Source organism: Panthera uncia, chromosome B1 (assembly GCF_023721935.1).
Source record: "Panthera uncia isolate 11264 chromosome B1, Puncia_PCG_1.0, whole genome shotgun sequence".
NCBI lineage: Eukaryota > Metazoa > Chordata > Mammalia > Carnivora > Felidae > Panthera > Panthera uncia.
The window spans coordinates 172,895,255-172,909,201 of NC_064811.1; the positions used below are offsets into that span (position 1 = coordinate 172,895,255).

Consider the following 13,947-nt stretch of genomic DNA (forward strand, 5'->3'; position numbering starts at 1 on the left):
GTGGCCAAAAATTCTTTCCTCCTTTAAAACTAGCAGGGACATAAAACTGTACCTCCTTTCATCGTCTTTATGTTGTTTTATGGCATCCTTTTCCTCCCATATTTCCTGGTTCAAGACTTGTCATCATTGAGTATTGTACCCTCCCCCCCAATCTGTCAACTTCACTTCCTTATGCCTGTCCAATCTGTTCTTCCTATCTGTTCTCAATACTGCCACCTTCGCCTCCTGATACAGTCAATTTCACCATCTCCAGTTCATTTCATATATTTCCAGGGAAAGATGCTTCTGAGAAATCTTCAGGGACTCCTTATCGCCTCTGGAGTGAAGTCTATACACCAAGCAAGGCTTTCCAGGACTCCACCCATCTTCCATTACCCACTTCAAAATGCTTATAGTCCGGCCAACCTGTGCTTCTCTACTTCTGTATCTACAATTCTTACCAACTCATTTCCTCCACTCTTTATTTGACATGCCTATCTCCTTTTTGTCAGCTTTCCCATTTCACAGATGAAGAAACTGACATCTAGAGAGGTGAAGGGACTATGACAATGTCTGTGGTGGAAAATGAATCCAAGTTTCTCAGACTCCGATTCTTTACTCCTATCGTTTTTTGGCCTTTTGGCTAAGATCAAGGGCGGACTCTTTATTCCTAAACACTTCAGTGTGTATCTCTTAAGAACAAGGATATTCTCTTACTGGAGCACAGTACAACGATCAAACTCAGGAAATTTTGCATTGATGTAGTGCCATCATATATTATACAGGCCACAGTTCAAATTTTACCAACTATCCTTCATAGTGAATTTTCCCCAGTCCAGAATCCCATCCCGAATCAAACCTTGTCTTTGTTTCTCATATTTCAATATTCCTTAACCTGGAATAGTTCCTTTGCCTTGCTTTATTTTCAAGACATTGATAGTTTTTAAAGAGTACAGGCTAGTTGTTGTAAAATTCCCCTCAGTGTGGGTTATTCTGAGTGTTACCTCATGATTAGATTCAGATTATGGATTTCCAGTAGGGATACTACATAAATGAAGTTGTGTACTTCTTACTGCATCACATCACAGGGCACACCACAACTGTCTCATTACTGACAATATTCAACTTTGATCACTTGGGTATGGTGGTGTCTGGGTCCCTGTAATGTTACTTTTTTTCCCCTTTGTGATCAATAGGAATCTGTGGGGACATATTCTAAGACTGTGTAAATAAGCTCCTCCCTGTCCCCCAATCAAGTTTTCACCCAGGTGGTTTTAACATTCACTTATGTTTAATCACACAATTATCATTATGAATAGTTGTAAAATGTTGATTTTTCTAACTCTGTTGCTCCTTCTACATTGTGTGGCATTGTACTGAAGAATTTTCCTTTCTTCCCCAATATTACTTTTTTAATCAGGGGGAAAAAAAGCTTAAAAAAAAAAAAAAAAAGAACTGGATACCATTTTAACTGGAATGCAGTTAGCTCCCATTCGCCTTCCGTGTGCTGGGCTCACTTCTCTGTGACATGGACCTTCACTCCTGGACCTACAACGAGCTCTCTCAGCCTTGTGGGTGGTGGTCTGGGCCACAGCCTTGCAGACGGTGGACTACCACCACTCAAATTTAAAGCCCACTTACTCCTCTGTGGTGTTGCTGGTGGTTCAAGCTATTCTAAAATGACACTCCAGTCTCTATTGCTAGGGAGTAAAGTGCTACCTTTATGCTTAACCTGTGACTCACAAAAATATTTATTCCAATGTTTCCCAAACTAAATGTGCTTTAGAATCACCTGAAAGCTTAAAGTGTAGATTGCTGGGGTCTGGCCCCCAGAGACTCGGATTTAGTAGATCTGGATTAAGGCCCAGGAATCAACACTCGAACTTTGAGAACACTATCTCCAAAATAGTGAAGGGCAAACCTCCCTTCCTTGAAAAGTTGCCGCCACTGGCAACTTCTAAGGTGCCCGCTCAGGAAAAGCCGAGTGAAACAAGGCGTTCATCCTTCCTCGCCCCACCGGCCTTCAGAAACATACATTCGGTTGATGCCCTTCGGGTGCGGGGATCCTAGGTGCTGCGGTGAAGGCGGAGATCTCCCTAACCCGCTCTCTGTGGGCAGGGCCTGCCGGCTGGCGCGCAGGGGGGCGGGAGGGGGCGGGTCCCCCTCGGTGCCCGCCGGGCCGTGGCTAGGGAGCCCCACCCCTCCCCTGAACCCCCTCCCCCCAGCGCCCGGACCGGGTGCTTAGTCACCGTGAGGCTGCGCTTGCCCGGGGCGCGGCAACCCCCCTTACTCGGGACCGCCCGCGGGGCACCCCCGTCGTGCACTTCCGCGTGCATGGCCCTGCTGCCCCGGTCCCTGAGCGCGAGCGCGGGGCCGAGCTGGCGGCGGGCGGCGCGCGCCTTCCTCCTCCGCTTTCCGCTGCCTCAGCCGCGGCCCGCCCGCGCCCTCTCCCGCGCCATGGCGTGCAGGCAGGAGCCGCAGCCGCAACACCCGCCGCCCGCCGCAGACGTCGCGGCCTCGTACGACTACCTGGTGATCGGGGGCGGCTCGGGCGGGCTGGCCAGCGCGCGCAGGGCGGCCGAGCTGGGCGCCAGGGCCGCCGTGGTGGAGAGCCACAAGCTGGGCGGCACTTGCGTGAGTACGGGGTCCCTGCCCACGCGTCTCCTGGCGCCTCTGCGTCCGCAGCGCCGCGTCCCGCAGCCCGGCTTTCTCGTCGCTGTGCTGGGGCAGGCTGTCCTTTTTCCTGGTGCTGTCCGTCCGTCCGGAGATGGGTCCCCAGCGCCGCGCTCTCCGCTTTCCCACCCGCATCTGAGGTCAGGGTCCCAGCAGGTTTAAAGGAGAAAAGTGTAATAGGGCTCCCTTGCACCTCCCACAGCTGAGCCTAGGTCTGTTTCTGCCCAGGTGCAGTGTTAACCGTAGGTGGTTACTCCTCAAGGTGGAAGAGTATTGTATTCTTGCAGCTGGCTGGGGACTGGGACTGCATCCCTTGAGGAATGCAGATCCTGATCCTCTCCTTTCAGCTTCAGGGGCAAAATGATATACCGCACTTTCGAATCACCTAAGGAGTTGGAAGAATTCTGCCTAGGTTCCACGCCCATGGCTTCTCATTTCACTGGTCTGAAGTGCAGCCTGGGCTTTGGGATTTTTAGAAGTTCCACAGGTGATTCTGGTTGCAGCCAAGGTTGACAACCACTGCCTACAGGTTACCTTAATGTAGGATTTACAAAAATTCTCAGAATTTTGTCTTGTTGGGCCAGGGAGGGATTTTAAAACTGCTCCCCAAAAAGAAGGTTGTAAATCTTATGACTGAGAAGCTTTATCATTAAAAATAGTTGTTGTTGTTTTTCCCCCCATGCTATTGGTGTGGCTTTTTCTATTACAAAACTTGGGGGAGGAACTTGCTGTTAATATTTAAAATTCTGCATCCAAGAGTAACCTGGGGTTGGGGATGGGTTCTCCACATTCTTTTGGAGACTGATGTTTAAATTATACCATACTGGGAACTCCTTAAGGGCAGGGATGGGTTCACGTGTTTGTGTACCTCATATCACCTTAACGAAATATCTTGCTCAATAATCATATGTGTAATAAATGAAACTCAAAATTGACAGTTTGTGAAAGGGCTGACTCCATTGTCCTGTAAGCAGTTTTCAAGTTCAAGGGGCGCGTGGGTGGCTCAGTAGGTTAAGCATCGGACTCTAGATTTTGGCTCAGGTCATGATGTCATGGTTGTGAGATGGAGCCCAGCATCCAGCTCTCCCCTGAGCATGGAGGAGCATTCTCTCTCTCTTGGGGCACCTGGGTGTCTTAGTCCGTTAAGCTTCGGACTTTGGCTCAGGTCCTGATCTCGCGGTTTGTGAGTTGGAGCCCTGGGTCTGTGCTGACAGCTCAGAGCCTTGGAACCTGCTTCAAATTCTTTGTCTCCCTCTTTCTCTGCCCCTCCCCTGCTCACACTGTCTCTCTCTGTCTCTCAAAAATAAATAAATGTTAAAAAAAAAAAAAATTCTCTCACTGTTTCCCCCTCCCTCACTTGTGCGCACATATGTGTGCTCCCTCTCTCATTCTCTCCCAAACTAAATAAAAAAATAAACATTCATGTTCAAAATGAAAGTGGGAATGGAGGAAAGGATTGTCAACTTGGACCTTGACATCTTAGTCCAGACTCCCTTAGAAGTCTGTCTCTGCAGAAAGATTGAGGGGTGCCACTGTGAGACCCCCTGGACAGGTGGTGCGAGCACTTGACAACTTCTCATCTTCGTATCTCTTTACTTTTCTAAGTTTTCCTTCTGTATTATGTCATGATCAGCTTGTGGCATCCATCATCATTGCCTGGTTCCACTGGTATTAGTCAAAAAGGGGCTCGCCCCATTTCTAGGTTCTGGTTAGGAATATGAATACAGTAAGAGGTGAACTACTTCCAAGAACAAGGCGAAGGACAGCTCTGGACAATGGGCCATTTACTTCTTCCTTATAGCGTGTCTGGCCTTGCTTCTGTCATTCAGCTGCAGCAAGTTTTATTTTCCTGTAAACATTGGTATCTTGGGGGCAATCTCATTTCACATTTTCATGACATTCCATTTGGGTTCTTCTCAAACTGGCTTTCGGTTTTGAATTACAAGGAAGGGTGTAGGTATGTGATGAATATCAGAGAAGATATAACGACAAGACGTGAGTTTAGATTTAAGAATTCCAGTTATCTGGGCTATCCATAGTTGCAATAAGAAACTTCTGATGTCCAGTGATTTCCAAGTGGGCGTAGGGGAAATGGAGGCCCTCTGAAGCACATCATTTCATTTGTTCATGTCTTCATTTCCTGTGTTCTGAGTTCTAAGTACTTGGATTGAGGCTGGCAAGAGAATAGGGTAGATACAAACATTTGTTTGTTTTAATGTTTGTTTATTTTTGAAAGAGAGAGAGAGCGTGAGCAGGGGAGGAACAGGGAGAGACGGAGACACAGAATCCGAAGCAGGCTCCAGGCTCTGAGCTGTCAGCACAGAGCCCGATGTGGGGCTCGAGCTCATGAGCTATGAGATCATGACCTGAGCCAAAGTTGGACACTTAACCGACTGAGCCACCCAGGCACCCCTAGATACAAACATTTGTATGATAAAGGTCCCCTCCCACAGGAAATTTGCAAAATGGTGGGGGAGCAAAATGTAGACAGTCAACTCCAAAGTGATGTGGTCAGTGTTAATTGCTCCTGATGGTAAAAAGTTACAGTAGTTGAGAGAAGAATTGGAATCATCACTTCTGCCTGGGCACCATGGGATGAGTGATTTTGTGAAGGAGAGAGTGTCTTTCTGAACTTGAACGGATAAATACCATTGTTTGACAGGGTAGGGTCAGAGGCAAAGGCAGAGAGGTAGGATATATTGTGTAATTGAATTTGATTGGCACACAGGGTATCTAATAGAATAGAAGTAAGACATAGGAAGCTGATGAGTACATTGTAGTAAAAAAAGAAGTTTCTAGGATGGCTTGGCTGGCTCAGTCGGTAGAACATGTGACTTTTTTTTTTTTTTTTTTTTAACGTTTATTTTTGAGAGAGAGGGAGAGGGAGAGGATCTGAAGTGGGCTCTGCACTGTCAGCACAGAGCCCGGTTTGGGGCTCAGACTCACAAACTATGAGATCATGACCCGAGCTGAAGTTGGACACAACTGACTGAGCCACCTGGGTGCCTCTAGAGCATGTAACTTTTGATCTTGGGGTGGTGAGTTCAATCCCCACGTTGGGTATAGAGCTTACTTCTAAAAAATGAAGTTTCTGGAAGCACAGTGAACTGTGTGGAGGGGTTTTTGAGCATGAGAGTGACTCAATAATAAAAGTGGGTTTATGGTAGTGGTACTGTTGAGAGATGTCCCTTGGAGAAGTCAAGTAGAAGTGTCCTTAACCATTTTTTTCCTAAATAAAATATTTTGATTCTGGAGCTTGGTGAATTTTTTAAGTTGCGGTAGATGAATTCACACTGAAGTTTCAAATTAGACTTCCTGTAGATAGTGGGATTGTGTTTTGTTTTTAATTGTTTTATTTTTGTTTGTTCATTTATTAATTCATATTCCAGGTATACAGGTACCTTTTTAAATGCTGGGGTCACAGCAGCAAACAAAGCAGTTAAAAATCCCTGTCCTCATGGAGCTTACATTGTAGTTCCATGCAATATTTTTGTAATAATTTTTTAAAAAAACAAGTTTTTGTTTTTAGGGCTTTTTTGTCGTTTTGTTTTGTTTTGGTCTGTTTGAAACCTTCCTGCACTGAAGTTTAGACTTGGTGTGATAAAGCTAGAAGTGATTTTGGAGATCCACTAATCCAGTCAGACTGTAGTTTAGTTTATTTTTTTAAATGTATGTTTGTTTTTGAGAAACAGCACGAGCCAGGGGGGAGGGGCAGAGAGAGGATGAGAGGGAGGATCCAAAGCAGGCTCTGCACTGTCAGTGGAGAGCCTGATGTCGATGTTGAGGCTCAAACTCACAAACTGTGAGGTCGTGACCTGAGCTGAAGTCAGGACACTTAACCGACTGAGCCACCCAGGCTCCCCAGACTATCGTTGTTTTAAAAAAAATAGCACAAACATAAGCTTGCTGACTTAATTTTTTTTTAGGGTAATGGCCTTTAAAAAAATTCTATCACTATCTTTTTTTTTTTTTAATCAAGAATGACGTTTTCATAACAAGTAGGAAGCTTATAATTTCAAGTAAAGGACAGTGCTTTAAATTGAATACTTTTAGCTTTATGAAACCCTACATGGACCCTATTATTTTCATTTTTTTAAGGATTAGACTCACACGGGTACCTGGTGGCTGAGCTGGGTAAGTGTCCAACTTCGACTCAGGTCATGATATCATGGTTTGTGAGTTCAAGCCCCACGTCGGGCTCCACACTGAGTGTGGCGCCTGCTTGGGATTCTCTCTCTCTCCCTCTCTGCCCCTTCCCAACTTGCACACACACTCTCTCTCTCTCAAAATAAAAAATAAACTAAAAAGAAAAAAAAAAGGATTAGACTTACACAGATCCTTGTAGGAATTTGGGAAGCATTGTTCTGGTTCAGCAACCTCACTTTACTGAGAAGCTGAGTGCCAGCTAAAATGTGGTTGAAAACAAACCAAGCATAGTATAACCTCTGGAATTGGTGGCCTAGCCATCAGAAACTATAGCTTTGGTGTATTTATGTGGAGTAAACTGTGACTTGTTGAACCTGTTTAGGCATTGTTCTTTACTACAGGGGAGGAAACTTATGACCCTTCCTGCTTAGGAACCAAACATCATTTACTCCAAAAACACTTAGTTAAATAGTCTACCACATAGGTCTTCACTTCATAGCTCCTGATTTAGTAGATGTAGGGTGAAGCCTCAAAGATGTATTTTTAAAGTACTCTATTTTTTGTTTGTTTGTTTGTTTGTTTGAGAGAGAGAGAAAACACAAGCAGGGAGAGGGGCAGAGGGAGAGAGAGACTCTCAAGCAGGCTCCATGCTCAGAGTGGAGCCCAATGCAGGCTAGATCCCATGACCCTGGGATCATGACCTGAGCTAAAATCAAGAGTGAGACGCTAACCAACTGAGCCACCCAGGCGCCCCTAAAGAGCTACATTCTGATTTTGTGATTTTGGCGTAACATGAGCCAGACACAATGGTAAGGCCTTCATACAAAGAAGGGACTGTATGAAGCATTAGGATGAATCTGGTGAATCCTGATAATTGTGTGGGTTAGATGACAATTAATTTGGTCCTGGAGTCATTTCCTGGTTTCATAATTTTATGCCTCCAAGGTTGTCTATACAGTATGACTATTTATCTTGATTTTCTGACTCTTCTTCAGTCTTCCTTTTCTATTATAAATCTTTTTTATGTTTATTTTTGAGAGAGAGAGAGCATGGGAGGGCAGAGAGAGAGGGAGAGAGAGAGAATCTCAAGCAGGCTCCCTGCTGTCAGAGCAGATTCCGACATGGGGCTCGATCCCACGAACCGTGAGATCATGACCTGAGCTGAAGTCAGACAGCCAACCGACTGAGCCACCCAGGTGCCCAGTCTTTCTTTCTTTTCTAGGAGGCTTTTTTTCCCCCCTTTTTAATTCTGTGATCTGATAGAGTAGGCCCCTTCCAAGGAGACTTCTATTTTCAAGATGAGTGATGTGTGTTCATGTACTTAAGAATTCATCTTTTCTTTGACAGAATTTTTTAAGCTGTTAAGTTCAGGTATGAGATGACTTTGCCCCATATTGTGTTGTCTAGGGGAGGAAAAACTTTTCTTCTATCCTCTGAGGTTCAATAGCTGGAATCTGCAAATCAGACCAACAAGAAGCAGATTAATAGGGGTTTATTTCTCATGCACGTGGGACTGTCACAGAGAAGTAGTGGGGGAAAAGGAGCACTTAGGCCTGGGAGCTTGATATCAATATAAGAAAGCGTGATAAATTGTGGAGAAGTGACTAGACAAAGGAAAGGGGGTTTGGGCTTCTAGGAACAGTAAATTGTGGGAAGGTAAATATGTGAGGGAAACTAATAGAAGATAAAGGTTACTTTAATAAGGTTTTTTTGGTGCAGATTCTGCTTTGCTGTCTTTCCATTTTTAGTGATAAGGGTTCTCCTCCTGGTACAGGAGAGGGGTCGGGGACACCTTCACAAAGGGAGATTTCTGCCTTGCTTTTAAGCGGAAAGGGAGGTGGCAGAGAGGTCCTCCTTTGCTCTTTTTTAATTATCTTCAGCTCAAAATCTGTATGCCAAAATAGCATATTTTGGGGTGGCATGTTCTGATCTCCTTTAGTTCATAGTGAAAGAAGCAAGAGGGACCAGGGTTGCTACTAAACTTCTAATGGCTAAACCAGGTCAAGAGGCATGTGTAGCTCTAATAATATGATTCCATCTTTAAATTCATCTTTATTTTTCTCCATCAGACAAAAAAAAACAAAAAACAAAACTGTAGTACTAAGGTATTAGATTAGATGCTAAAAGTGGGAAGCTGAAAGAAATCCTCTATTTTTTTCCTAGAATTCAATTAAAGATAGTAATCTCTTATTGCCTACTGCAATTAAGTCATTTCTCGGGGCAGAAAAGTAGATGATCTTTGAATTCAGCTTTTGGCATCTCCGAAAAGTTAAAATGTAGTACTTCTCTCATGATCAAATGTAGACCAAGGAGAAATGCAAAGATTGACAAAAGCCAAGGTGAAAGAGAACCTTCTGGGAGCTTTGTATCTGCGGTTCAGTTCTCTGCCTACGCAGACGTGGGAAGAGTTCACTTGAGGAAAAATTCTTTCTAGCTTACTATTCCCTTTGCCCCAGGGCCTGTGGGAGCACATGTTCCAGTGTTCTTGCTGAGTGTATGGATTCTGTGATAAAGTAACTGGGTTCTTGTGGTATAGGCATGTGGTTCTCACCAATCAGAGTTGGGTAGGTAGTAAGGGTTGATTACCAGGACAAACCCCTTCTTTTCTTTTTTATTTAAATTGAGGTATAGTTGACATAGAACATTGCATTAGTTTAGGTGTACAGCATAATGATTCCGTATTTGTGTAACTGAAATGATCACCACCAGAAGCCTAGTTAACCTTGTCACCATACATAGTAGCAAATCTTTTTTTCTTGTGATAAGTACTTTTTAAAAAATGTTTATTTATTTTGAGAGAGAGAGAGAGAGCACATGCACATGAGCGGTAGAGGGGCAGAGAGAGGGGGAGAGAGAGAATCCCAAGCAGGCTCTGTGCTGTCTGTGAAGAGCCCGATGTGGGGCTTTAAGTCATGAACTGTGAGATCATGACCTGAGCTGAAATCAAGAGTCAGACACTTAACCAACTGAGAGCCACCTAGGTGCCCCAGTGATAAGAACTTTTAAGATCTACTCTCTTAGCAACTTCCAAAAATGCAATATAGTAATATCAACTATAGGTACCATGCTATACATTACATCTCCATGACTTACTTATTTTATAACTGGAAGATTGTACCTAGTAAAGTTCTTGATTATTAATGTCGCTGTGAACTGTGCTGTATGGTGCCAATTGGAGATGCCAGCAGAAGTGGAGGTTTTAAGATGCCTGAGAAACAGGCTGCTCAGAAGACTGTATTTATCTAGGCTGAAAACCATTACTTAGCAACATGTAAGTCAACCTAACTTGAAGGTGATAGTGTGCACTTTGATATTATGATGTCTATCTCCATAAGGCTAAAACATGCTTTTTTAAAGCTTTCACTTGACACGAAATCTCTCTTAACAGATTTTTAAGCATACAGTACGGTATTATTGACTATAGGTACAATGTGGTACATCGGGATCTCTAGAACTTACTCATCCTGCTTGACTGAAAATTTGTGCCTGTTGATTAGTAACTTCCCATTCCTCTCCCACCCCTGCCTAGATCCTGGCAACCACCATTCCGTTCTTTGGTTCTATGAATGTGACTATTTTAGATATCTCAGGGGCACCTGGCTAGTTTAGTTGGTGGAGCATGTGACTCTTGATCTTGGGGTTGTAAGTTTAAGCCTCATGTTGGATGTAGACATTACTTAAAATAGATATCATATAAGCGGAATCATGCAGTATTTGGCTTATTTCCCTTATTTTAGTATAATGTCCCAAGGTTGAGCATGCATTTTTATTTTTCTTAGTGTTTATTTATTTTGAGAGAAAAAGCATGAGCAGGGGAGGGGGAGAGAGAGAGAGAGAGAGAGAGAGAATACCAAGCAAGCTGTGTGCTGTTAGCACAAAGCCCGATGCAGGGTTCATTCTCATAAACCACGAGCCAAAATCAAGAGTTGGATGCTTAACTAACTGAGCCACTCAGGGGCCCCTGAGCATGCATTTTTAAATGGATATTTACAAAAAGGAGATCATACCTTCAGTACTGACAGTCCTCAAAACCAGAAAATTACCCTAGTTTGTTTTGTGGGTTTAGAGTTTCATAAAGTGTGGCACACCTATGTTCACAAGTGCTAAATAAAGGAATGATCGGAAAGGGTGGGGTTAGTTGAAGTAGGCAAATCCTAATGTTGAAATTGGTCTTTTGATTTACCCTGTCGATTGTTTAATTTTTTTGTACCAGGTTTAGTATAATACTGTTGAGCTGTCTGCCTAAATCTGCCTGAATCTGCCAGGCCAGAAAAGAAAGCCTGGCTCTGAATCCCTCACAGGGTTTTACTCTTCATAAAAGGTACTTTGAACAAGTTATAACAGAGAGTGTTTCTTGTAGAGTGGGATTAAAGGAATTTTATATAAAGACCTTGGGCATTTGTAAGTGGATTCCAGTCAGTCATAATTGATAACCATTTATTCACTGGGTGTTGCAACATTTGATATTAAATTAGGCTGTAGGATCATAGATCAATTTCTTTTGGTGAGGGGGCAGGAGATAATGGTGTTAATGAGGTGACTTTTGGAAAGAACTAAGGATGAGGGCTGGTTGTCTGGAGAACCAACCTTATGATTTGAGGCTTAGGATTTCATGCCCATCCCCCCTGGCCTCTTGGGAGGGGAGGAGGAAGAGGACCTGGAGGTTGAATCAATCACTAGTGGTCAATGACTTAATCAATCATTCCTGTGTAAGAGAAGCTTCCTCAGGGGTGGCTCATTCCGTTGAGCATCCGACTCTTGGTTTTGGCTCAGGCCATGATCTCCCAGTTCATGAGTTTGAGCCTCACGTCGGGCTCTGTGGGGAGCCTGGTTAGGATTCTCTCTCTCCCTCACTCTGCCCCTCCTCTGCTCATGTGTGCTCTCTCTCTCTCTAAACATTTAAAAAAAAAAAAAAAAGGAGCTTCAGTAAAAACCGAAAGGATGGGGTTCAGAAAGCTTCTAGGTTGGCAAACACATGGAGACTAGGGGAGGTGGTGTATCCGTGGGAGCTCCACGCCTTCCCACATACCTTGCCCTATGCATCTCTTCCACCTGCCTGTTCCAAGGTTATATCCTTTTATAATAAGCTGGTAATCTAGTAAATAAAATGTTCCTCTGATTTCCATGAGCCACTCGCAATTAATCCAGCCCAAGAAGAGGGTTGTCAGAACCTCCAAGAGCTGGTCGAAAGCACAGGTGACTGCTGGACTTGAGATTGGCCTCTGAAGTAGGGGCAGGAGGCAGGAAGACTGAGCCCTCAACCTGTGGGAGCTGATGCTGTCTCCAGGTAGATAGTGTCAGAATTGAGTTAATTGCCTGATGGTGTGGAAGAAGCACACACTTCAGAATTGGTGTCAGAGTTGTATAGGCACAGGGCCAAGTGGTCTTATTTAGTCACTGCAGGTGTAAAGCTGATGAAACTCAACAAAGAGATCTTTGTTCTGGTCGCCTACATATTCCAACCCCTAGAACAGTCAGTCATGCACTAAGTAGGTATTCAGTATGGAGTTGCTGAAAGAATGAGTTGATGAAGTGATAGGGTTTTGCTTAGTGGATGATGATTTGTCCGTCATATTCTACATGCTCCTTCCTCAGACCAGTCTTGAACTAGATTGTGGGATGCAAAAGAGGAAAACAGGAAACTTTAGGCAACTCTGGGGTAAAAGACAGAAGCGGGGAACCAGAAGAAGGAAATTTACTATCGAGTGCAGGTGACATTTTTTGACAGGTGCAACTGTTAATGGATTGAATCCATCGACATGGGCAATGTGAAGTTTTTTTTACCTATCTAAGCAGAGTTGAAGGTGAGAGGGGCTGGCCTAGAAAAATGGTGAAGCTCCTGAGTTTTTCCACATGTATCATCAGATTCTTCACATGTTCTGTCCCTGTCAGGAGAGGCCCCTGTCTTCACTGTGAGCCAGTGCTGGCCGACCAACTGAATGGGCTTCTGAACACGAGGTGGGGATAGGGAGTTCTTGTTAAGACTGCGAAGGAGGCAAGGCTACTGGAGTGTCTCTGGCGTTGAGTGTAGTCAGGAGTGCTCTGAGGCTTATCACTGGTTAATGCCCCCCTGGGGAATGAGGGCTCTGCAGGGGAATTTGCCAGGTGAAAAGTATTGTATGTTTCAGGTCTTACCAGCTGTGGGTACCCCTGGGCAGTCAAAACCCTGAGAACCCATCACCCTGGTGTCTCAGTCTGGGAGGCAAGCTTTCTGCCACCAGTTTATTTGTTCCTGAAAGGGAGCAAGCCACCCGGGGCATTTATCTCCTCTCTTTCCAGTAAGCCTTTTGTGAAGTTGGGGATCCAGCAGTCTGCAGAAATAATTCAGAAGCATCAGTGTCATCATCAGATCTATCATAAATTAGAAAAGAGGTGCTTTTTTTAATGCATTATCTCTCGAATCTTCTCAAAACCTCTATCATGTATTACCATTTCCATTTTATTGAATAAGAAACTGAGCTTAAGAGATTTAGAAACCTACCCACCAACAGCAGTAAGTGGGAGGGAAGGTTGGGATTCAAACTCATGTCTGTCTGCCTCTAGACTTGTGTTCTTTCTGCCAACCGAATGTACTCATGTACTCATCAGCTAGAGAATAAGAAGCATGACTATATATAGCTCTCCACCCCTGGCTTCCACAGCTCTGTTGGTAACTAATTGCTGTTTTCTTCTAAGTCAAAGAGGCATCTAGTTGTTGTGGTGTTGTGCTGAAGTGTAACTAGGTTTCCAAAACCATTGGAAAGTCCTGGAGGCATATTACTAGGAGCTGCCAAAATAGGGTGAGTGGTATTTCAAGGTCATGGGCTCTTCAATCATAGCCCTGGGCTGCCTGGGTGGTTCAGTAGGTTAAGCATCGACCCTTGATTTCAGCTCAGGTCATGATCTCACAGTTAGGTTCATGAGATCCAGCCCCACCTCAGGCTCAGGCTGACAGTGTGGAACCTGCTTGGGTTTCTCTCTCTCCCTCTTTCTTTCTCTACTTCTCTCCTGGTTGCATGTGTGAGGGCTCTCTCTAAAAAAAAAAAAAAAAAAAAAAAATCATAGCCCCAACCACAGATCCAAAGTGTACTGTGCTAGAATATAAACTCTTTGACCCAAAAAGGTCACCATTTTCCACCTTTTTCTTCCTCTGATTTCTAGCCCAAGGTT

At 44.2% G+C, this 13,947-nt stretch overlaps 1 protein-coding gene across 1 annotated transcript in view; it reads left to right on the forward strand.

Annotated features, from left to right (window-relative positions):
* The first annotated feature begins 2,229 nt into the window (after positions 1-2,229).
* Positions 2,230-13,947, forward strand: part of GSR (glutathione-disulfide reductase) — a 45,409-nt gene continuing 33,691 nt past the window's right edge. Inside the window, exon 1 of the mRNA XM_049631660.1 lies at positions 2,230-2,613. Coding sequence (XP_049487617.1) covers positions 2,314-2,613 — 300 coding nt within the window. The 5' untranslated portion in view covers positions 2,230-2,313. The remainder of the gene's footprint in view (positions 2,614-13,947) is intronic.